Raw genomic sequence first — 23962 nt, 5'->3', positions numbered from 1 at the left:
TGTGTGATATGGTCATGATTGTTAATGTCTTCTGAAAATTTTCCAGTGAGGATTTTACATCTCAGATGTTTCATATTTTCTCCTAAGTTAATGGTCGGTGGAGAGTCAGTGCCTCTCCCTGGAAAGCAACTACAGTAACCCAAAGACAAATGCCTACCCCTTATGGGATTATGGGATCTGGCTATAGATAGATGGATAAATAGATAGCTAATGGTTATGGTATCTTTTCTTCCTATTCACCCAGATACCATGAGCCCGAGTAAGAGTACCAGCATCAACATTGGAGAGGCTGGTAATGCATCATCTAGCAATAATACCATCAACCTCTTTGGGCTGCCAATATCACACCTCCCTGCCACGATTCGCTTTTTATTACTGGCCGTGGCAGTCTTTGTTTTCTACCTTGTCTATGGATATATTTTGGTGAGTTGTTGTGGAATTTGGTGTATTTATTTATTAAGGATACATATTGAAATTGTAGTTTTTTTTTTACACCTGGTGGTCTAGCAGTTAGAGTGTCCCCATTGGTTATCTACCTTAAATGTAGTGCACTGCAGTAGTGTAACTGTGGCCTCTTACACTGTGAGGGAGATAGTGTGGTATTGGCTTTAGCTATTTGCTGATGTAATTGTTCACCTCTAGGTGGGATCAAACACAGGACAAGAAGATTGATACATGCATGGATAATCACCCTGACTTCTAGAGGCACAAGTCATCATATTCACAATGTAATTTTTTGTATGAACAATTTTCACTCAGTCTTCCTTGAGCATTTGGTTATTGATACAAGGTCTCTCCAGCATTCCCTTTTTATTATAATAAATACAGCATCTAATGCCCGCCATTTCTGCTTTCTCTAGCCATTGTCAAAAGACCATGCTTTATTTGTACATTTATCTTCTACATGAGCTCCATATCCTCAAAAGCAAAGTGTAATGCTGTTTGGTGGCAAAATATGGGCAATACAAGAGAGAAATTTTTGCAGACATGATTACAGTGAAAAGAGGTAAAGAGAGTTAGACAGGGTGATAAAGAATAAGTCAGGGAGTGAAAGATAAAAATGGTATATTGCTAGTGGAGAAGGGTGAAAAAGTGAGCAGGTGGAGAAAACCTTTCAGAAATTGTTGAATATAGAGAATGAAATTAATGTGAGTGCAAGTGGCTGGGGAATGGCTGGGAGGGGGAGGGAGGTGAGAAGACAAGAAGGAAGCAGTAGGATGGCAGTAGTGGAAGCAATGAACAAAGTCGAAATGGAGAGGCCCCAGGAATTGATGGAATGTGTGATGAAGGGCTGAAGTGTGGGGGAGAGATAGTAGTAGAATGGATATGGAAGATATGCAGATTGGCCTTGGAGGAAAGTAGAGTCCTGGAGGATTTGAAGTCAGGTATAATTATTCCCTTGTACAAAGGAGTTGAGAGGTATATGAGGGAGGGGGGAGTGAGTTGGGGGAAGGGTAGTCAAATGGTGGGTGGCATAGCGACTTGGAGGCATTTTGTCTGCGGCCACCCTTTGTGGGATTAGGGCGTCAGGCTATAGATTGATAGATAGACAAAGGAAAAGGAAGTGTGTGGTAATAATAGGGGCATTTATCTTCTTAGTGTAGCTATTAGGAAAAGTATATGGCCGAATACTTGTTGACTGAGTTGGGGAAATAACAGAGGAATTAGTTGGAGAAGAACAGAGAGGTTTTAGGAAGGGAAGAGGTTGTGTAGATCAGATATTCATTCTTAGGTCCTTAGTGGAAAAGTTCCTAGAGAAGGGAAAGAAATTGTATATGGCCTTCATGGGTTTGAAGAAAGCATATGATAGGGTGGATAGACAAGGAATGTGGAAAGTATTAAGGGTGCATGGAGTAAATGGGAAGTTGCTGAATGCCATGAAGATTATGTATGAGGGTGCTAAAGCTGCAGTGCATGTGGATAGTGAACTGAGTGAATTTTTCTATCTGAATGTTGGATTGAAACAGGGATGTGTCATGTCCCCATGGTTGTTCAGTCTGTATATGGATGAGGTTATAAAAGAGATACAAGGTAGGGCAGTGGACGTTGGAGCGACCCTAATATGAGAGGGCAGTGTTTGGAAACTCCCTGTACTGTTGTTTGCAAATGATTCAGTACTGTTAAGTGAAGATGAAGGGGAACTGCAAGGATTGGTGAATAAGTTTGGGAGTGTGTGTAAGAAATGGACTCCAAAGGTGGATGTAGGGAAGTGTAAAGTATGGTCTTTGAGAGAAATGAAGTCACTGAATGTAAAGTGAGGCTGGATGGGGAGGAAATGGAAAAATTGAGTACATTTAAGTACTTGGGTAGTGTGATGACCAAGGATGGAAGTTTAGAGGGTGAAGTGCTTGAAAAGGTACAACAGGGAAGAAAGGTTGCTGGTTCTTTGAAAGCAGTGTTAAGGAACAGGGAAGTGAGCATGGAAGTAAAAAAGTCAATGCACGACAGTATTATGATAATTCTAATGTATGGAAGTGAAGCTTTGACCTTGTTGGAAGGACGCAAGAGTGAGAGCAATGGAAATGAGTTATTTTAGAGGAGCATGTGGAGTTACATGGAGAGAGAGACTGACCAATGAGGTAGTGAAGGAGTGCCGTGGTGTGGATGTGGATATAAGTGTGATAGAAAGCGTTAGGAGAAATACATTAAGGTGGTTTGGCTATGTGAAAAGGATGGAGAGCGAGAGACTAACAAGGAGGGTGTTTGCAAGTGAAGTGGAGGGGGAGAGAGGGAGGGGGAGGCCAAGGATGAGATGGAAGGATGGAGTGGATAGGTATATGAGAGAGGGGGGATGAGCTGGGAGCAAGGCAGTGAAGTGGCATTGGACAGGGCGATATGGAGACGATTTGTTTGTGGCCACCCCTTACGGGATTGAGGCATCTTGCAGTAGAGAGATAGATAGAATGCAGTGAAGTTAGAATAGTGATATAAGAATGTACAATAGTGTCTGTCTGAGGGGCAGAACAACATTCACAGATATTTAAAAACACTGGGAACTGAAAATGTTTGTGAGGCGATCTGCATGGGTTGAATGAGATGGTTTGGAAATGTGGAGAGAATATATAGAGTAACTAGGTGGATTACTGCTCATACATGAACATTGAAATCCAAGTCCCTTTGAGCAGAATTTAAAAAAAAACAAAATGAGATGGAGTCCTGAAAGGAGACCTCAAGATTATGTGATATAACTTCAGTGTTGCAGGAAACCTTGAAACTTGATAAGAAGCCAACAAATGCACAATAACTGATTTACGCAAGCATGGAATATTACCTTTACAAATATTTTGTAACTGTGTATTGTCTAGAGTGTGTGTGTGTGTGTGTGTGTGTGTGTGTGTGTGTGTGTATTTCCATTTCCATTATCTTACATGTTTATTTATTCACAGGAACTGATATTCACACTGAAAGGGATGAAGCCATATGGATGGTACCTCACACTGGTCCAGTTTGCCTACTACTCAGTGTTCGGTGTTCTCCAGATATTCTTTAGTGGAGAGAATATTGGTAGGAAGTAAGTACTCTGAAATATTTCAGTTATTTTTTTATGCACACAGAAATTATACCAGTACAAGAACCTTCGTTACTATATCTGACCTGTTGTGTTCCCTTACAACCAGTCACTGGATTAGATATTGAAGCATACATAGGTATGATCACCAAGAAGTTATTATTTTTGGTCATGCCACCAAGGGAAGTAGGCTAGGTATCTACCCATAAATGTACTAGACTGCAGTAGCCTAGTTTTAAGCTGTTGCGCTTCAAAGGCAGTAAAGTGGTATGGTCTTTGTGTGTGTGTGTGTGTGTGTGTGTGTGTGTGTGTGTGTGTGTGTGTGTGTGTGCAGGTGTGTGTGTGCTTGTGCATGTGTGTGTGCATTTGCATGTGTGTGTGTGCATGAACAGAGAGAGAGAGAGATTCATGCTGTGTATCTGGAACAGCAGAAAGGGATTCCTTAGGTGTGTTTATTTATACAAGTACAGGTGTACCTTGATATACCCCACCCTTAGATGCGATACCCCAGCTTAGAGATGAGGGTAGAACTATCACCTTACCCTGCTGGATGATGGCTGCGCCCTGTTTTAACAATGGGCCCTCCGAGGTCGTGTCCACGGGTGATAGGCTGAAATTTTGAATCACACATGGAGCAAATGGGAAGTTGTTGAATGCCGTGGAGAATATGTGTGAGGGTGCTAAGGCTGCAGTGCGTGTGGACAGTGAACAGCGTGAATTTTCCTACTTGAAATGGATTGAAACAGGGATGTGTCATGTCTCCATTGTTGTTCAATCTGTATATGAATGGAGTTATAAAAGAGGTACAAGGTAGGGCAGTGGATGTTGGAGCAGCCCTAATGAGAGAGGGCAGTGTTAGAAACTCTCTGTACTGTTGTTTGTAGATGATACTGTGTTGTTAAGTGAAGACAAAAGGGAGCTGCAGGGCTTGGTGAATGAGTTTGGGAGTGTGTGTAAGAAACGGAATCAAAAGTTGAATGTAGGGAAGGGTAAAGTTATGGTCTTCAAGAGAAATGAAGTCACTGAATGTACAGTGAGGTTGGATGAGGAGGAAATGGAAAATGTGAGTGCATTTAAGGATGGAAGTTTAGAGGGTGAAATGCTCAAAAGGAAGAAACGTTGCTGGTGCTTTGAAGGCAGTGATAAGAAACAGGGAAGTGACCATGGATGTGAAAAAGTTACTGCATGACAGTATTGTGATACCAACTCTAACATATGGAAGTGAAGCTTGGACCTTGTTGGGGGAACGCAAGTCAAGAGTGAGAGCAATGGAAATGAGTTACAGGACCATGTGGAGTCACATGGAGAGACAGACTGACAAATGAGGAAGTGAAGGAGCGTTGTGGTGTGGATGTGGATATGATAGGAAACATTAGGAGAAACGCATTGAGGTGGTTTGGCCATATGGAGAGGATGGAGAGCGAGAGACTGATGAGGAGAGTCTATGTGAGTGATGTGGAAGGGGTTGGAGAGGGAGGGGAAGGCCAAGGATGAGGTGAAGGGATGGAGTGGAGAGGTATATGGGAGAGGGGGGTGTGAGCTGGGAGCAGGGCGGTGAAATAGCGGGGGACAGGGTGACATAGAGGCAATTTGTTATTGACCACCCCAAATGGAATTAAAGCATCTGCAAATGAATAGATACTGGTAGCTAGGATACTGGAGTATGGAAGCTCAACTTACTACTGGTATAGTGCGATTAAGAACATAACACACTGGACCATAATAGATGCACCACAGGTATACTATAATTTAACAGGTTTTGCAGATAAACTTCATCAACATGCTTTGGTGCATTTATGATGTATGGCCAGACTTTATTTATTTATTTTTTTCTAATTGATCTGATATCCTTCTACAGAATTCCAATAAAGACATACTTCGTCATCGCCATACTAACTGTGGGCACTATGGGCTTCTCTAATTCATCTGTTGGTTACCTGAATTATCCAACTCAGGTGGGATGGAACTGTGATTTTTAATAGTGAGATCAGTACTTGTTACAGCAAATAACAAGTGATTACAAAATTTTTGTACAAGCTTATGTATTGATCAGTTTATACAGTTCTAGAATTTTAGTGCATATATATATATGTGTGTGTGTGATTCTGTATATGGTACGTTTATCCTAGGCATTGTTAAATTTCCATTCACCAGAGATGGTGAGGGGGGGGGTGGTTATGATTTCATCTTTTTGCTTCTATGTCTTTCCCCAGGATTGTTGAAAATATATACAACGTGAAGGCGCACTTGCAGGGTGTCCCTGTAGCTGTCCTGGCAGGGTGCCCTGAGGTCACTGCCACAGCCACTGACCACGGCTGATGGGCTATGGGTCCCTAATCCCCTGCCTGGATGTGGGACTATGTGGGCAAGTGGGGCCTGTGGCCCATCTCCTTTTTTTTTAGCCGACTTTACAAAAATTAAAAACAAAAGCCCAATCAAACCTGTGGGAACCTAATCACATAAGGAATTCAGAGTGGTATCGTGGAATGTGAGTACTGTAGTTTGAAGGGTAGAAGGGGGGAAGTGGTGGTGACTCTGAGTTGGAGGGGGGGTAGATGTTTAATGCCTACCAGAATTCAGGTTCAAGGGAGGGTCAGGATGGATGATTGTTGTGAATTACTGTAAATATAATCTATTTTGGTAGGGAAGTGTAAACGGATATGGTGGTGTGGGTGTGCTGGTCAGGGAGAAACGGTTGGAATGTGCCATGAGTGTAATGATAGTAAATGAAAGAATAATAACAGTGAAAATATTGTTTGATAAATTCATAGTTTCAGTTATATCAGTGTTTGCTCCACAGGTGGGCTTGGATGATGAAGAAAAAGGATGATTCTGGGATGACTTGATACATGTGGATGGCAATATGGACGATGATACTGTATTGTAGTTTTGGATCGAGATTTATATGGTCATGTGAGTGAAGCAGCTCAAGGATATGAAGGGGTGCATGAGGAATGTACACATGGTACAAGGAGTGCAGAAAGGGAAAGGATACTCATATTAGGAGAGGCAGTGAACATGATTGTGTGCAACATGCATTTTAGGAAACGAAGGAGTTGGCTGAATAAATGTGTTTGAGGGTAGTAGTAGCTAGACTTACCGTACTGTTTCCTGGTCAGGAGTGCTGATAGAAGGTTAGTGTAGGATGTTGAAGTTACAGGGAGTGAAGGATGTGTGCAGCAACATAAATTACTGATATGTGAAAAAGTGCTGAAAGAGTGGGTGGTGAAGAAAAGACCTATTCACCCGGTTGAAAAAACAAGCAGTAAGAGATGCCTTCTATAGCAAGATGAGTAGCGTGGTCACTGAACAGGAGACTGTAGGCAGAAGTATTGATGAGCAGTACAGTGCTTTCAAGAAAAATCTCATGAGAGTTATTGATTTAGTGTGTGAATGGACATTGGACCCTCCAAGTAATAAGGTAACATAGTGGTGGGATGAGGGTGTAGAAGCTGCAGCAAAGGAGAAAAGAAAAGTTATCTGGCAATGGAAAAAGGGTGGTAACAGAGAGAAATGTTTGGCTCCCAAGTATAAGACCAGAAAGGAAATACACAGAGAATTTTACAACATAACCGAAATGGTGTTGAAAGGAAGAATGTAGTATTTAAGGATTTAAGGTGGCATATCAGATGAAGAGGGAAAACAGGGATATCACAGATGAACAGTGTGTGAAGAACTATGAAGGAAAGGTAGAGGTTGACTTAAGGACACTAAAGACACCTAGAGGGAACATTATAACTGGCTGCTGAATGTGACCGGAACAGGGAAGGTTTGGAGTCAGTGGATCCAGTGTTTGGCCCTTGGCCTTTGTTTGATGTTGCTACTGTGAGCAGGGCAGTAGACAGGATGCAGTTGGGTAAGGTGGCAGGTGTGTCTGGGTTGACTGATGAAATGGTGAAGGCCTTAGGAGATATAGGAGTGGATTTAGTTACTGATTTAAGTTTTATTATGTTTGAATCTACTGTCCCAGATGACTGGCTGAAGAGTGCAATTGTAAATGTGTGCAAGGGGAAGGATGATGCCCTGAAAAGAGGAAATTATAAACCCATAAAACATTTGCACCAGATAATGAAAGTAATGGGGAGAGTTCTAGAAGGTGTGATTGGAGAAAGAGTGAATACTGATGAACTGCAGTTTTGGCTTATACCAGGCAAAGCGACCACTGATGCCATATTCATTGTTCAACAGCTTCAGGAAAAATATATAGGAAAGAAAAGGGATCTTTATACTCTGTTTTTGTTGATTCAGAGAAGGCCATTGACAGAGTCCCTTGGGAAATGGTGGAGTGGGCAGTGAGAAAGCTTGGGATTGTGGAGTGGCTTGTTAGAGTGGTTCTGTCTGTGTATATGGGTGCTTGCACCCAGGTGAGAGTGAATGGAGATTTAAGTGATGAGTTTACAGTGAATGTTTGCAAGCATCAAGGGTCATTCTTGAGCCCCTTACTGTTTTGTCATGGTGCTGGAAGCTCTCACATGACTTCATAAATGGGCTTCCATGGGAAATGTTTTATACTGATGACTTTGTGTTGACTGCAGAAGACGAAAGGGAGGTGGAGGAAAGATTTAGGAAGTGGAGAGATGGACAGGGCACAAGTTTGAGAGTAAATGTGGATAAAGCAAAGATGAATATAGGGCTGATGGTGGTACTTTCAGGGCAGAGGGAGTGTGGCTATGTGCAGTTTGCCACAAGGGAATGGGAAGTAACTCCATTTTGTGCAGTGTTTGTGATAAGCGGGTGCCTAAGAGATGTAATGGTATTAGAATTAGGCTGCAAAATAATACTGATTTCATGTGTGTGGGGAGAGCCTGTAGAGATTGACAAGTGTGAAAATATTGTCCGTGCTGGAGAGTCTCTTGCATGTGTGGGGTTTTTGCATTGGGGAACTTGTTATGCTCTGGAAGTGAGGCTGGAGTTAGCCTTGTGGCAATGGTAAGAAGTGGTTGGAGGAAGTTCAGGGAGCTGTTGCCACTCCTACCATTTTAAGGGCTTTCCCTCCGTGCTGAGGGATCCTTGTATGTGGCATGAGTTACGTGTGTAATTCTGTGTGGTAGTGAGACCTGGGCACTACAAGAAGAGGATATTCATCGGCTCAGATGTAGAGAAATGACGATGATTAGGTGGATGTGTAGTGCTTCCTTGAATGCAGTGCCTTGGGGGAGTTAGGCTTGTGATTGAAGAGTTGAGAAGGATGGGGCTTGAAAGTATTTGTGTTGTGATGAGGAGGGGTAGAAGGAGATTGTTTGAGCATATTGAAAGGATGTAGGATGACAGTTGGGTGCAGAAGATGGGAGGTATGAATGTCAAGGGTAAGGTTGTGAGAGGCAGAACCAAAAAGATTTAGAATGAGGTCATAGTGTGACCTCAGGGATAAGGAACTAAACAGGTAGGCCGCCAGAGATTGAGCTGTGTGGAGGCCCACCATTAGGTGACTACGGCTGATGCTTGCAAGCACGTAGGAACCTTTATAAATGCTGTGATACGAACATGGATGATAGAATTGACATTGTTCCTGTAAATGATATAATGGGTCATTACTGAGTACCAGGAGAGAATTATAATGGAGGGCCATTGAAGGACATGTGGCAGGATAGGAGTTTATGCATTTGCATTTCATATTTTAAGCATAAAGATGCACATAAATATACATGGTAGAGAGGGAATAGAGACAATGCTGAAAAGAACCTGATTGCAACTTATACAGAGAGAGATGCATGGGAGTACGAGGGTGTTGAAAGGATAATGCAGTGGTTTTATAAAGTTAAGCTGAGAGTAGTGGGATGCGTAAAGAGAGGGAGGAACAGTCAAAGTGAAAAATTGATACTGAGGTTAAAATTATAACTGGAGGGATAATGTACAGTTCAGTGTCTGCATGCTGTGCTCTCTCCCTTATTGTTGATTTATCCAATTTTCTTTCTATGATTCAGTGAAAACTTATTATTTTTTTTTTTACTGATTATCACATTCCCACTCTTTATTGGCCGCAGGTTATTTTCAAGTCATGCAAGTTGATCCCAGTAATGATTGGGTCGATGGTGATTCTGGGCAAGAGGTACTCAGCAGCAGAAGTGGTGGCCTGCCTGTGTATGTGTGTGGGACTTATATGGTTTACCCTTGCAGACTCTACTATCCAGCCAAATTTCTCCTTCACGGGTAATATTGGTGTTCTCTCATATTAATTTCTTGATGTACTATTCCCGGTAGGACCTGGCAGTGTGTTATCTAGAATCCTAAACCCATCCTGTGATTTGCTGTGATTCACAGAAAAATTCATCAAATGACTGTGTACTGTACCAGCTAGCGACATGTAAACCAGTGGATATAATGTGTGAGATAAAGTGACTGCCCGAGTGCTTGGGATAATAGAGTAGGTTCGTATAAACATACCACAGACCTTTGTCCCCTTCCCATAATTGTTTGCAATTTTTTATAGATTGTGCTTATTTGATGCCTACGCACTGGTATTGAATGGCATTGTTCAATGCCGGCGGCCATTAAGGGGTTAAGGCGAGAGTGACTATCCTTTATTCCCTGAGTGGTGATATGTAAGCAGTAAGCCCAAGCTATCCTTCAAATGGAAACTCTTACAGGCTTCATGTAGTTGAAGCACCTTAGTTCACTACATCACCAGGTGTCATTTGGTTATGTGGTAACTACACAACATAGTAAATGGTCTCCTGAGTTACCAGAAACGATTTGGCCTGTCATTCAAGTGTAGAGTCGCCTGGAGAGAGAGAGAGAGAGACAGAGACAAAGACTGAATGATTGATCCATCCAGCCATTCTTCATTTAAACCTGTGTCGCCCTATGAGGAGCATAAGAGCCAGGGGCTAGGCAAGTTGATCCTGACATTGAAGTTGAGAGTGACCAGCTTCACTCATCTCTGAGTGTCATTACATGAGCAATAAACCCCAACCACCCCTTGGATATGAACTGACGGGCTTAATCCGGTTGGCATGCCTTTATTACCCACTAAACCACCAGGCGCCATAGTTTGGTTAGCTATATGGTTACCACTCATCGTTGTAAATAGTTGTATACAGGAAACGATTTGGCTTGTCATTCATGCAGTTGATTAATTGATTGAATAAATGATTCAGATGGAAAACACATACATTATTGAGGTAGGACATTGTATATCTGATGTTTTTCATCGAGCAGAAACTGAACAAGTCCCAAAACCAGTTAACTGCTTGTGAACCATTGTTATAAACTGTTGGAAAAAATGAAATTAGATGTATGTAGCAAAAGTTATAATAGTAAGAAGTGCTGAGAGATCGCAACACCCACGCTGTATAATTAAAAGCTTGTCCACGTGGTCACTGGGCACCTCTGGTTTTGGATGGTAATGAAAAATTATTGGAAAATGATGATGTCTATGCGATAAACTGAAGCAACTTTCCTGCTGCTGATGCACAAGTAATGGTGTGATTCATTACCATGCACTGAAACTGATGAATGTGCATAGACATGACTGGGACCCACTGATTGTGTGGGTGAACCATGTGTCCAAACCATTGACTCTCTCCTGTACCCCTGACCTTTGACTGATTACTCTCAACATCAAACCAGTTTATCCTTACTTGACTCTAAATTCATCCACCATGTTTAATTCAAATTGTATCAGAAGTGTTTAAATTGATCTTACTCTGTACGAGAGAGCATTGATGCATCTGCCATTGTCTAAAAAAAATGTTTATCAAAAAATTGCCATTTTAAGAGCAACTGTAGTTGCTTAGAGCCAATTGTTGTTGTTGTTTAAAGATATCTCCCTCCTATAGAGGGAGCCAGGCCATACATTAGCCTGGTCAGTGGGGATGGCTTTTGCCAGGAGCAAGCAATGTTGGGTCTGGTTAGTACTTGGATGGGTGACCGCCTGGGAACACCAGATGCTGTTGGCATCCCTATGTGTCAAGTGGGGTTGGTGGAGGATTAGTGCCCCTCCCTGTAAAACAATTAACTCTAAGCCGTTGGCCACCCCGTTTGGGATACATGGCGTCTGGCAATGAATGATGAATGAATGATCTCCTGGTGGGCAATTGCCACCCACCAGTGTCTGCTGGTGGGCCACCCAGCTGTCCACGAGGGCAACCTGGCAGCCCATCAGAGGGCTCTCTGCGCGTGGCGAGCAATCTTAGAACCAAATTGTAGTCCTGTTATTTGGCTTTTAAATGAAGATGTTTACAGTAGGTGGGGGCACTCACCATCCATTCGTTTGATGTAGTGCTGTTCTTGGATGCCTGCCCTTTCCTCTCTTCCTTCATTCCTGGCTGGTTACCAAACTTGTAGCTACACTTCTGTTATGGTAGTACCTTCTAGGGTCAGTGGTAGCCAACCAGCCACTAAATTTGTAAAAACAAAATAGCCTGGAAACAGCCCTGTCATACTCATCCCTTGTTGTGGAGTTCCCAAGAGGGAGCAAAATGTAAGAAATGATATTGTTGGTGATATGATGATCATCTTCATAATCACTGTAATTATCATTAATGTTGTCAGTGTCATCATCACCACTAACTCTAGCTCCATTTCCTCCTTAGGCGTGGTATTAGTGAGTCTGGCACTGCTGTGCGATGCTATTATAGGCAATGTGCAGGAAGGGGCCATGAAGCGTTACAATGAGGGCCCAACACATGTTGTCCTATATTCCTACAGTCTGGGATTTGCTCTCATCTTGGTTGGACTCATACTAACCGGACAGCTGATTCCAGCTGCTTTGTTTGCTGCTGAGGTAAGTTTGAGTTTCAGTAAAACCACTAATACCTATGATGACCAATATAACAGCACTTGTAATATGGTGTCACATTTAGTACTACAAGTTTTGGTGCACCAAATATAACATTGGCTTTAATCACTAGACATTTTCCAGTTTTGTTCAGTCACTGTATGAAAATATTGAATTATTAAATGAGGTATAAAAAGTTTATGCACATTGGAAACTAACTACAGACATACCATATATAGTGAAATGCTCTGATTATGAGAATAGGCTGTATACAGTACAGTAGTTCTAGAATATGTAAGGTACAGTTATGAGGTCAACTCTTTCCACTTTTGCAACTCTGCATAACATTAGGTTGGTTAGCCTTTTACCTAACACAGTAAAACCTGCCTAATGTGGACTTGTTTGTGTATCATGACCCCCACTTAATATGGACTGGCTAACCATTCCAGAATAAACCTGCTTAAATAACCTGAGTTCCGGTGCAGTTCGACGAACCCACGTGTTTATGCTTATAATAATACCCTTTGAAATCACAAACCTGCATCATAATATTGTACATTGTATGGAATGAGAGTACAGGTATTTATGCACTTAACTGATATTCACAGGTTGTGAAATGTAGTCATGGAACTCATAGAATCCACATGCGAAGTGTGGTTATAACTTGAGTCTTGTAAACATATGCTTGAGCAGTCTATCATACAGTACTCTACAGTATTTTTTTTTTTTTTCCCCTCTGCTGATGCTTTTACTCTAATGCACAGCATCCATCATCCAATCCTACGTTGCCCCATGAGGAGCGTAGGAGCCCGGGGTTAGGCAAATTGGTCCTGACATTTACAGTATGGTGAGAGTGACCAGCCTCACTCATCCTTGAGTGCATGTAAACCTTCACTGGCTCAATCCGATTGGAGTGCCTTAATTACCCACTAAACCACCAGGCACCAAAATTTGGTTACATGGTTACCACCCACCATAGTAAATGGTTTCCTGGTGTACAGGAAACCATGTGGCTTGTCACACAGTGTAGAGTCACCCACAGGCAGAACGAAGAGTAAAGAACGAAGGAAAGAAAGACAGAAGATGGAGTGTAAAGTCACCCATAGGCAGAAGGACGAGGAAAGAATCAAAGAAAGAAAGACAAACGAAGGTGGAAGGAAAGATGGATTGAGGAGAGGAAAGGGCAGAAACCTGAGAGCAGCACTACATCAAGTGAGTGGATGGTGAGTGCCCCCACCTACCACATAATGCACAACATACGCCATACACCATGAAAAATCTTAATAGGAGTGTCTGTGCGGAGTGGAAAATCTGCCAGACTCCACCAGAAACTATGTTTCATTTTTGTTTCTACAGGCTAAGGAGGTCTTAGTTAAACTTCAGTGTTATTTTTTTTTTATATCGATAATTACAATATTGGTTAAGCAAATAACTTTTAAAAATGTAAATCACACTTATGCTATTTCACCCAAAATGGTATATTTATATATTCTTCCCCAAGAAGGTTAGGACAGTATCTGCCAATAAGACCGTTTTTGGACAGTAAGAAAAGTGTATGAATATTGACATTCGATTATAATCTGACTTGTACAAAAAATGGCACATATGGTCTATCCATAGTTTAATATTTATTAGACTCTAAAATGTTAGGGTGTATCGAATCCTAGCGCTGCCAGACGTACGAAGCAAGCATACACAGCCATCTGACGGAGTAGATCAGTGCGATTCAAGACAGACGGCTGTTTTGGTTTGCTCGGAAAACTTGTTGTACCTGAGGCAGCATCTAAATGCTGTATTGACATGCTTTCTAGAAGTGAATTAAGTTTTATTCTTACAGGGAGTTTAATTTGTTTCTATAAATTATAACTAACTTCTGTTATTGATTAAAGATATACATATATATTTCTATGCATGCATAAACCAGGCTGCAACCACTGTGGAATATTTTTATTATTTTTTTTTTTTTTCATGCTGCATTGACACAATACTGTTTCAGAGAGAAGAAATAGAATATTTATATATTTGTACTATATGTAAGATGCATGAGAAAGGACATTGAGGTATTGCCTGACGTGGGGTTGGTGGAGGATTAGTGTGCCTCCCTGTAAAACAATTAACTCTAAGCCCATGGCCACCCCGTTTGGGATACATGGGGTCTGGCAATGAATGATGATGACATCTGAAAAATTAAAATATTTGTGACATCTGGCATTTCTCTGAGTGCATGAACTCCTGTTCTTTTTAAATTTACTGTTCTGTACTGTGAAGAAATTATCAGAACAACAGTTATGTACAAACCACAGATGTTGAGATGAAGCATGTCTGTACAGTAGGTGGCTTGAGAGGTGGGTTTTGGCAAGAACTGCAAGTCAAAATCAGTTCTGACCAATTTTGACAACAATATTGAATATGGAGTTACAGTCCACAGATGTTGAGATGAAGCATGCCTGTAGGTGGCTTCAGAGGTGGGTTTTGGTAAGAACAATGGGTCATAATCAGTTGTGACCAATTTTGACAACAATATTGAATATAGAAAGGGTGTCCAATACAGAAAGTCAGCTGAATGTGTATCATGCCATGGTAACTGTGCCATCCATTCCACTTACATAAAGCTAATCCAACTGAACTGTTTTACTTCACCATAGAAGGCTATATTTCAATAGAGAAAGTGACACCCTGTATGTGTTTATACTATGGAGAAGTCAATATCAAGTCAATAACAGTCAAAATACATGGGGAACAACATCAGCTAACCATGATCAAGATTCAGTTTTGTGTTGAGTTTCAGTGTTCTGGAAAACAGCATCAGCCTAATAGTCAATATGCAGTATCAGGATTACAGTAGTCAAAGTATCGACTTTTAATGTCGCAAAAGCCAACCGTAGCTACATCTCGGATTTGTCATGTTTACATAATTGCCGTTTTGGTAATTTCGTCACTGTCTCTATGGTAAATATATACAAGAATTAAGACAGTTTGTAGCACTGACTATGCATTGCATGAAAATCACAAGCAAAGAGAATAAAATGTTCAGTACTGTACTCTCTTCAGTCCAAGACTGTTTGCAAGACTTCTTCAGTCATCTGGTTGGTGATATATGTTTCCCTCCCTCTGGAACTCAGCTTATCTTGAAAGTCAGTGAATATGGGCTGTCTTTCTCCAGTTAGTCCAGATTAATGAGGTTTTACTGTATGTATGACACTGATGAGAAGCCTACACGTGTAGACACTGTATATTGTGGGTGGAGCAAAGCAGTTGTGGTGTCCACCCTGGAGCCAAGCATCTTCATTTTTCCCTGTGCCTCACTGTGGGGTGGGACTCTGGTCTGACCCTGGCAAGGTGCTGTCTACCACTAGGAGACACCAGCTCCCTACACTGTGTATATATTATACTGTACTTGTAGGATGGCCCCACAGAAGCAGTTGCTGGCTTGTGGTCAGTGGGTCTACTCGGACAAAGAAACCATGGCTTAGGAACAACTACTGTATGGATCTCCTTCTGTAAAAAAAATAAAATAAAATGAGGTAACCAGTGTAGAATCCTAAAATAAGTTCTTTGCCCTGAGAAGTGTTAATGGGCCCTACACCTTATAAGGATATCCCATCTATCTATCTATCTATCTATCTATAGCCCGACGCCCCAATCCCGCAAAGGGTGGCCGCAGACAAAACGCCTCCAAGTCACTCTGTCACCCACCATTTGACTCCCCTCCCCCCAACTCACCCCCCCCTCCCTCATATACCTCTCAACTCCATCCCTCCACCTCATCCTCGGTCTACCCCTCCCTCTCCCTCCCTCCACCTCACCTACATACACCCTCTTAGTCAGTCTTTCATTCTCCATCCTCTCCACATGTCCAAACCACCTCAGTGTATTTCTCCTAATCTTTTCAACCACATCCACATCTACCCCACAACGTTCCTTCACTTCTTCATTCGTCAACCTGTTCCTCCATGTCACTCCACATGCTCCTCTCAAGTAACTCATTTCCACTGCTCTCACTCTTGACTTGTTCCCCTCTTGCAAGGTCCACGCCTCGCTTCCATACGTCAGGGTAGGGATCACAATACCATCATGCAGTGACTTCTTAACTTCCATACTCACCTCCCTATTTCTCATCACTGCTTTCAGTGTGCCAACAACCTTCCTTCCCTGCTGTACCCTTTCACGTACTTCATCCCCCAAAGTTCCATCCTTACTCATCACACTACCCAAGTACTTGAATGCACTCACATTCTCCATATCCTCACCATCCAACCTCACTGCACACTCTGTGACTTCATTCCTCTCAAACACCATAACTTTACTTTTGTTTACATTAACTTTCAGCTTCCTCCTCCTACACACTGTCCCAAATTCATTCACCAAACCTTGCAACTCCCATTCATCTTCACTCAACAATACTGTATCATCAGCAAACAGCAACACCAGAAGCTTCCAAATCTCACCCTCATTCATTAGGGCCACCCCCACATCTACTGCCCTACCTTGTACCTCCTTTACGACCCCATCCATATATATATTAAACAGCCATGGAGACATTACACAACCCTGTTTCAGTCCCACATTGAGATCAAAGAACTCACTCAACTCACCATCCACTCGCACCGTAGCCCTAGCTCCCTCGTACATACTCTTCACAGCACTCAACAATTTCCCCTCCACTCCATATATTCTTAGTACCTTCCACATACCTTTCCTATCTATTCTGTCATAAGCTTTCTCCAAGTCCATGAAGGCAGCGTACACTTTCCTTCCCTTCTCTAGATACTTCTCCACTAAACATCTTAGAACAAATATCTGATCTACACACCCTTTTCCCTTCCTAAATCCCCCTTGTTCTTCTCCAACTAGCTCCTCTGTCATATGCCTAACCCTATCAATGAGTATTCTACCATATATTTTACCAGTCACACTAAGAAGGCAAATACCCCTATGGTTACCACATACTTCTCTCTCCCCTTTTCCTTTGTACAGAGGAACAATTATACCTGATTTCCAGTCCTCTGGAACCCTTCCCTCTTCCCAAGCCAATCTACACAACTTCCATATCCACTCCACAACAATCTCACCCCCATACCTAAGCATTTCACCACACACTCCATCAATTCCTGGGGCCTTTCCCAGCTTAATCTTCTTCATTGCTTCCACTACTTCCGACCTACTGATCTCTTCCTCCCTCCTCTCATCACTTCTTCTCCCAGCCATTCCCCAACCACTTATACTCACACTGCTCTCACTCTCTACATTCAACAAATCCTCAAAGTGCTCCTTCCATCTCCTCAATTTCTCTCTCTTCTCCACCAACAATCTGTTATTCCTATCTTTCACTCCCCTACTATTTCCCCTTTCACACTGCCTTACTTTCTTTACCTCCTTCCAAAACAATTTCTTACTCTCCCTCCATTTCACACTCAGATTCCTCCCAAACTCTTCATCCACTTTCTTCTTACTCTCCTTCACCAGTCTCTTAACGTCCCTTCTCCTGCTCACATATACCTCTCTCTTCTCTCTCTCATCTTCTCCCCTACCTCTACTCGCCAACCATTCACCATATGCCTTCTTCTTTTGTTCCACAGCTCGTTTCACCTCATCATTCCACCATGCTGTCCCTTGCACACCCTTGCATCTCCTCCTCACTCCACAAACCGCCTCACACGCTGCGCTTATCTCTTCCGTGAATATCTTACATACGTCTTCCACCCCTTCCATCTGCTCTAGCTCATACCTTCCCAATCTTTCTTCCACTATGCTCTTATACTCTGTCCTCTTCTCACTATCTTGCAATTTCTCCACTCTTCTCACAGGAGCTGCTTCCTCCTGTCTTCCCCTTCGCCTCCTCAACCACTTTCTTTGCAGCTCTACCTTGGCCATCACTAAGTGATGGTCCGAGACTCCATTCCCCCACCCTCTCCACACCCTTGCATCCAACACTTGTCTTCTCATTCGCTCATCCACACACACGTAGTCTATCATTGCCTTTCGTTCAACAAGTTCACCATCCATCCTCCTCATTACTCTCCATGTATACCGGTGGATCATCTTATGACGAAAGTAGGTGTTGGCTATTGCCAACCCCTTACCAGCACAGATGTCCACCAAAGCACTACCATTCCCATCTACTTCCGCTGGCACACCCCACTGACCAACCACTCCATCCACTCGTACATTCCCGACTTTGCCATTCATGTCTCCAATCAACAGCACTCTCTCGCTCCTCTCAAACTTGTCCATACATGCTTCTACTCTCGCCCAAAACTCATCTTTCACTCTTGCCACTCGATCCTCTGTTGGAGCATACACACATACAATCGCCCATGCTTGTATACCTACTTTCATCCTCACCCATACAATCCTTGCACCCACTGTTCCATACTCTCTTATATTCTCCTTCCACTTCTTGCTTATCATCAGACATACTCCCTCTCTTGCCCTCTCATTCTCACTGACTCCCGCACATATACCTACACCGTATTCCCATTCTCTCATCCTTTCACCTTTCCACTTAGTTTCAGTCAATCCACATATATCCACTTTTGCATCCTCAAGCACCTGGACAATCTCTCTCTCTTTCACTTCATCATTCACTCCTCTCACATTCCACGTTCCCACCCTCAGAATGTCCTTTGTCCGTTCCTTAGTCGTCAACGTATGGTCCGTCCGGGTCCGAGGCGCTTTATTTGCTTTTTTAGTTAGTTCTTTTTACGGGGTGGGGCACTAACCCACCACCAACCCTTTTAGTCGCCTCGTACGACAAGCAGGGATACTGGGGGAGTATTCTTGAAACCCCCCTACCCCCAGGGAGAAGGTGAAGTAGAAAGGAAGGAAGGGAGGGAGAGTGTGCGTGGTAGGGCATAGGGTTGAACTGGGTACACCTGTGGTAGTCTCAGGCCGCTACACCTTACTCCATCTTGTCTCCCATCTGCTGAATGTAATTGTTTGACAGCAATAAATTACACAGCTCTGGAATACTCATCTTAGTGATACTGTGGATGGGGAGAGTGTTCATGTTTGTGAAACTGAGGTTAATGCTTTTTTGTTCAATCAGTAATTGCTTTCTTGGCTTTTTGAGTTCCACTGGGGTATGTAAACTGCTTATTCAGTAGCCTTGTCAGTGGGGCATACACTTAGTGTCTTATAATGATAATAGTTAATAATAATAATAATATTAACAGTATTACTAGTACAAAAATTTGATAGTTCTTAAAATGTCTCATAATGGTTATTGTCTTTAACCCCGTTGCTTTGATGATGCCATTTGTGTTTTATTCTACCAGTTTCCAGATGATGTCATTCAGATGAGGAATGATTTTTTATAGTAGATGTAATGAATCCTAGCAATATTGTATCTAACCTTTTCAGTTAAAAAACCTCACCATAGCTGAATAAAATAATTTGAATGTTGCAAGAATAAAATATTCGTGCTGTACTCTACAAGTGATGTCATTGTTGTAAAGTGCTTGATGTTTGAATCTCTCTCTTACTGCCACTCTTACCCTGCAGCACCCATGGGAAGTGTATGTGCGAGGTGCAATGATGTCAGTGGCAGGGTTCTGTGGGGTGCAGGTGGTGCTGACAGTGGTGAGCCTCCACGGGGCACTGGTGGCAGTCACGCTTACCACCGCACGCAAAGCTGTCACCATATGTCTTTCCTTTTTCCTGTTTTCTAAACCATTCACATTACAGTAAGTTTCATATTTATTTTTTATGTTACTGTATTAATATTACAGGTATTTCTCTTCCTGGTATGTGTGGTTTTCTGTTAATCTAGTGAATTTGGAGGATCAGTTGACTTTGAAGAACATAGTATATCTTTTTTTTATAACTTCTGAATGTAGTAGTAAAATACTTTGCTACATCACGAGGAGAGGAGAGAATTGAACACGTTAGTAAGAGAGATTCAGAAGAGAGTGGATGAGGAGTTTGGAAGGAATTTGTAAAGTGGAGGGAATTTAAGAAAATGTTCTGGAAGGAGGTTAAGAGAGTAAGACAAGGTGCAGCCAAGCGTACTGAATGCCATCTGGCAAAAAGTATGGCCAGAGTATATCCACTGCTTCATGGGGTTCCTGGTGGAGGACATGTCATGAAATCCTCTACCTCTCACGTGAGGCAGGTTTTGGGAAAGTCGACAGGGATCTTCAAGAGGTCCTGTGCAGCCACACTGAGCAACTCTGTGCAGAGGAACTCATTGAGTTAAGGGAAATGGGTGGCTGAAACACAAGAAAGTGGCAAGGAGAGTGGGTAGGACGAGCCCCTTTGTGTTCTTGACTTCAAGACCTTGAAGGAGTTCCTAGCAAAATGGATGAAGCAATATCATACATGCAGGTTAAGGACCTGAACCTGATGAGGAGTGACTTGGTAACGTATGGTATAAAGCAACTCCCCAGACCATACAGAGAGCTTCTGTCAGCTAAGAAAAAGGCAGCATGGCTGACAACCATCACCTCCTTCTTTCCCCTTGCCACCAGCACTGAGGAAGAGCCAAGGCCATCAACAAGTGAAGTGTAAATGTAACGTCCTGTGTCACCTGTCCATCATGTTTGTCTTGTCTTCATCGCCGCCTGGTTCACATTTACACTTCACCACCACCACACCCTCCCTCGGCCTCACTGCTACACCCTCCCTCGGCCTCACTGCTACACCCTCCATCGCCCTTACCTCATTGCTCACCCTCATTCACCACATCACTCTCCCTTGGCCTTACCGCTTTGCTCTCTCCATCTTTCTTCACCTCCTCCTGAGGACCTGGAGTGATCATACTCCAGCAGTCCCCAAGCCTCAGGGGGACCCTCGGTGATGACTTAGACGGTCCTGGGACATCTTGGTGGCAGATTTTTTTTTTTTTTTTTTTTTTTTTTTTTTTTTTTTCATAGGTCTCCCCCCAGCCCTGATTGAACTCATGTTATATCGGCCTTTCTATTTGGTAACTTGCTGTGCGGTACGTTTCCATTTGTGCATTATCATTGCACAGACGGTCACCACTTTACAAACATTCAACTTAAGAATTTTCGACTTTACAATCTTGCACTTCCAGTAGAGTATTCAATAAATTACATGAGATATTCAGCCCTTTATTATAAAATAGGCATTGTGTTAATGATTTTGCCCAACTGTAGGTTAATGTAAGTGTTCTAAGCACATTTAAAAGGTTTGGTAGGCTTGACAGGGCAATGATGTTCGGTTGGTTAGGTGTATCGAGTGCATTTTCGACTTACGGAAAATTCAGTTTACGGTCAGTTTCTCAGAACGTAGCCCAGTCACAAGTCAGGGACCACCTGTATAGTGAGACATGACTATTTGTTAGCTTAGAGCAGGGCTTCATTATCAATTTCTTTGGAAGTCTAGTCACTCTGCTGCCCCATGTGCCAGAGATCCAGATGAAATGTATCATTTTATTCTATCTATAGGCAGACGCCATAATCACATAAGGGGTGGCCATTTGACATTGAGTTAGTTGTTTTACAAGGAGGAGCACCTACTCTTTGCCAACTCACTTGTTGACACATCAGGGAGGAGGTATGTGTTGGTTATTTGGTTACCACCCAGCATTGTAAATGGTTTCCCGACTTATAGGAAACCGTTTGGCTTGTCACTCAGTATAAAGCCACCTGTGGAAAGAAGAATAAGAAAAAGTTATTAATGTAATAAAATACACACATAAGATCTCACTTCAATTTATTATTTCAGAATGCTTTTGTAATTAGACTTCTAAAACATAATGAGAGGATTAAAGTATATAATTTGCATAAGGTAGATATACTCCTTTCCTGTCAGGAAAATGATGGTGTTAGGTGGTTAAACCAGTCATGTGAAGCCATTCTCCACATTGCCAATCTTTCTCTCTTATCAGAAAAGGGGGGGGGGGGGGAATTATTAGGCTAAACCACATTTACTTTAACTGCATAATGACATTCACATTACCTCCACTACTTTGCCAGCACTGTACACTGTCCACCCATAACTCTGGAAACACTAGTCAGTTCACCTTTTAAGCCACCTAATGGCAAAAACCAGTGGGTACTTGCAGTGCAGCATGCTACATAGGCTTACAGCATTCTCATGGCCGGAAGTACTGTACTGTTCATAAGTCACCAATATTGAATTCTGACGAGATCACAGGGGTAATATGCCTCAGTAATTAAGCATTAATTTGAGAGATGTGAGTACCAGGAGTAGCCAGAAAAATTAGTGACTTCTCTTAATCAGTTGTATCACTTGTCTGCTTAGTAAACACGTTGTGAACTTGATATTTTTTCACATCATTGATTCCTGAAAGAAAATTGTATATATGGTATATAATACATGTCTTAATTCAGAACTACAATAGCTGAGTGTCAGTCAGGTAGAGAACTAAAATGCTGTGAATTCGAGCTCTGTTGTGAAGGAAATTCATCCAGTATCCAAAATAATATTATAACATATTTTTTGAGCAAGTCACTAGGGTTCATACCGCAGCTCATTGCGTCTGGTGGTCCAAATGAAAGCAGCAGTCTGCCATTTGGGTGCCACTGGCGTAGAGGATTGTGGATGTTTGTTAAAGAGCTGGTAATGGGATATTTTAAATTAGTTTTTCCCAGTTTAGCATTACCATGCTTGGATTTATAGTCCTTGGAGAATTCATAGCAGATTGTAGATGACTCTGGGGGTTTGCCAGTAAATTTATCACATTTTTTCTATTCTGTGCACTTATATAAGATAAGCTAAGAGAGATTTCACATTTTTAGCCAGATTATGTCATTCTGATTCTTCTTTTTTGCTACCTCTCTGTTTTACATTTAGGAGAGACTTCTCATGAACAGGCTAATAAAAGATCATGTTGAACCCCATTTTAAAGAATATACCTCTATAGCAAAATAAAAGCATCAGAAGAGAGAACAAATAAAGTACTGTAGAAACTGCATCCTGTAGCGAAAGGGATTAAGAAAGTGTAGACACACTTATCAGAATTGTAATCTCTGCAATTATCATCTTCATCATGATCATGATGATCATCATCATCATCATCTTATCCATTGTCCCCACATAAGAATGGGGTGAGTTAGGATCAGGAAAACAAGGAAAAAGAAAGTCAGAAGGAGAGTGAATTTTTAATAGCTGTGCCCAGTGAAAAAGCCAGACATTTATACATCATTCAAGTTTGCAGGTTTGCAGAATACTGTCTCCACCCCACAAACTTAACCATCTTCACATATTTTGGAAGGGTAATATTCATTATAGATGTGCTTCACCTACACCTGCCAGATATAGTCATCTCCTTTACTGTTTACTTCTGTTTCAGGTATGTGTGGGGTGGGCTGCTGGTGGTGGTCGGGATATACCTCAATATATACGGGAAGAAGAGCAAGGGTGTCTCATTCCTGGTTCTGGCACAACAGCTATACATCAACATCCAGAGACATTTTGCACCCAAGCTAAGTAGTATACCAGAAGATGTTGCCTTGCTCAATGTCTGAACTGCTAATGATCTCAGCTTTGTCATTGTATGTTTTATTGATAAATAATTTATAATTTTCATGTAATAACCATTTTGTTGTATATCACAGCAATTCTGTGTGGAATAAGACTTTACTGTATCTTGTGTTATGGACTAGATGCTTTATCATTCATTCTTATCCCTGAAATATATTTGTATTGTAAGGCCAGTTAAGCATTTTGTTTTGTGACTGCTTAAGTGTATTATTCACCTTGCATTTAAGGTGTAAAGCAGATCACTATTTGAAGAGTACTGGTCATGA

At 42.0% G+C, this 23962-nt stretch overlaps 1 protein-coding gene across 1 annotated transcript; it reads left to right on the top strand.

Annotated features, from left to right (window-relative positions):
• The first annotated feature begins 249 nt into the window (after positions 1-249).
• Positions 250-23696, top strand: Papst2 (adenosine 3'-phospho 5'-phosphosulfate transporter 2). Its single transcript, XM_080284314.1, has 7 exons — positions 250-423; positions 3387-3511; positions 5367-5463; positions 9493-9658; positions 12043-12233; positions 19731-19912; positions 23506-23696. The coding sequence occupies exons 1-7, from the start codon at positions 250-252 to the stop codon at positions 23678-23680; spliced, it is 1110 nt and encodes a 369-aa protein (XP_080140440.1). The 3' UTR covers positions 23681-23696.
• Positions 23697-23962: the final 266 nt, after the last annotated feature.

The sequence above is a fragment of the Coenobita brevimanus genome, chromosome 101 (genome assembly GCF_032717465.1).
Source record: "Coenobita brevimanus isolate Jiangsu-jjx chromosome 101, ASM3271746v2, whole genome shotgun sequence".
Taxonomy (NCBI): Eukaryota; Metazoa; Arthropoda; class Malacostraca; order Decapoda; family Coenobitidae; genus Coenobita; species Coenobita brevimanus.
The sequence above is the reverse complement of the archived record's forward strand: the minus strand, read 5'-3'. Positions and strand labels throughout refer to the sequence as shown.